At 73.1% G+C, this 1,520-nt stretch overlaps 1 protein-coding gene across 1 annotated transcript in view; it reads left to right on the top strand.

The window, feature by feature from the left end:
* The window catches only part of EMIHUDRAFT_462777 (hypothetical protein), a gene marked incomplete at its 5' end in the record, with an annotated part of 5,178 nt that overhangs the window by 1,133 nt on the left and 2,525 nt on the right, over nt 1-1,520 (top strand). Inside the window, 2 exons of the mRNA XM_005784631.1 lie at nt 422-655; nt 747-1,130. Coding sequence (XP_005784688.1) covers nt 422-655; nt 747-1,130 — 618 coding nt within the window. The remainder of the gene's footprint in view (nt 1-421; nt 656-746; nt 1,131-1,520) is intronic.

Here is a 1,520-nt window from a genome sequence, read left to right as displayed (position 1 = left end):
TAGGAGTTCCATGCATATGCACTTCTTAGCCCGTGTCTGTATATGCACGCACACCAGCGAGCAGCGCCGGCGTCCGGGGCGCGCAAAGAAATTTCGCAGTTGATCTGTGAGGGTCCGCCCGCAGGCGCATTTTGTATACCGAGGCGGTGCCCGGTATCTAGAAAGATGGGATTTCGATTAAGTTTGGCTCCTACCCACACTCAGCCCTCCCACAGCGCCGGCCGCGCGCGCAAATCTGAAGGAGAAAATGCAGTGCCCCTGCATCGTCCATCGAAACGGTCACGATGCATGAGGACTGCAGCGCGAGGAGGGCATTTAGCCAACTGCTGTGGATTGCGGATAGGGACGGGCAGAGGGAAGCGGGTCGGTGTGCGGGCGTTGGAGCCCGAGCCTCTGAAGGGCTCGCCTTGCGGCGGCGCAGGTGGGCGAGGCGACGCGGCGCGAGGAGTCCGCCGTCGAGGAGCTCGGCCGGCTGCGCGCGCTCACCGAGGAGCGGACGCGCGAGCGGGAGGTGCGACTGCAGCAGCTGCACGCAGCGCAGGCAGCGGCCAAGGCGGCCGCGCAGGAGCACCGGAAGGCGCAGCGCGCGGCGGGCGAGGCGCAGGACGCGCTGGGGGAGACGCGCGGCGAGCTCGCGGCTGCGCGGCGGCGGAGGGTGCGCGCCTTCGCGCGCCCTGAACTGCCCGAGAGGCGCGACGCACATCTTTCTCTCACCGCGGTGGCCCTGTATTCGGCACCGGCCGCAGGATGAGGTTTCGGCGCAGCACGAGCGCAAGAGGGGGAACCTCGACAGCGCCAAGGCGGCGGCGGCGGCGAGGCTCGACGCGGCGCGCCGCTCCGCCGGAGACGCGAAGGCCGCCGCCGCCGCAGAGGTGGCCGAGGTCGAGGCTGCGCGCGAAGCGGCAGCGCGGCAGGCGCGCGCGTCCAAGGAGCGGGCCGACGGCACGAGCAAGCGGGCTGAGGCGCTGCGGCGCGAGGCGGCGGCGGCGAGGGACGACCTCAGCCGCGCGCGGTCAGCGCAGGGCGACCACCTCAAGCGGATCGACCCGGCGATGCCCAAGCTGCTCGCCGAGCTCGGCCGCGCGCGGTGGCCGAGCGGCCACCCGCCGGTCGGGCCGATTGGCGCGCACGTGCGGCTCAAGCAAGAGTACTCGTCGAGAGCTGCCGGCGTCGAGACGGCGCTCGGGGGCTGGCCCGGCGCCTCCGCCTTCATCGCCGCGTCGAACGCCGACGAGAGGCAGCTGTTGCGCCTCATTGAGGCGGCCCCGACCCCTGCAGCGGCTCCACCTTCCCCCCCCTCGCGCCTCCCCTCCCCCCACCTCGCGCCTCCCCTCCCCCCACCTCGCGCCTCCCCTCCCCCCACCTCGCGCCTCCCCTCCCCCCACCTCGCGCCTCCCCTCCCCCCACCTCGCGCCTCCCCTCCCCCCACCTCGCGCCTCCCCTCCCCCCACCTCGCGCCTCCCCTCCCCCCACCTCGCGCCTCCCCTCCCCCCACCTCGCGCCTCCCCTCCCCCCACCTC

The sequence above is a fragment of the Emiliania huxleyi genome, assembly GCF_000372725.1.
Source record: "Emiliania huxleyi CCMP1516 chromosome Unknown EMIHUscaffold_17, whole genome shotgun sequence".
In the NCBI taxonomy this organism is placed as follows: Eukaryota; Haptophyta; order Isochrysidales; family Noelaerhabdaceae; genus Emiliania; species Emiliania huxleyi.
Note: the sequence above shows the minus strand (reverse complement) of the source record. Positions and strands in the feature narration are given on the sequence as shown.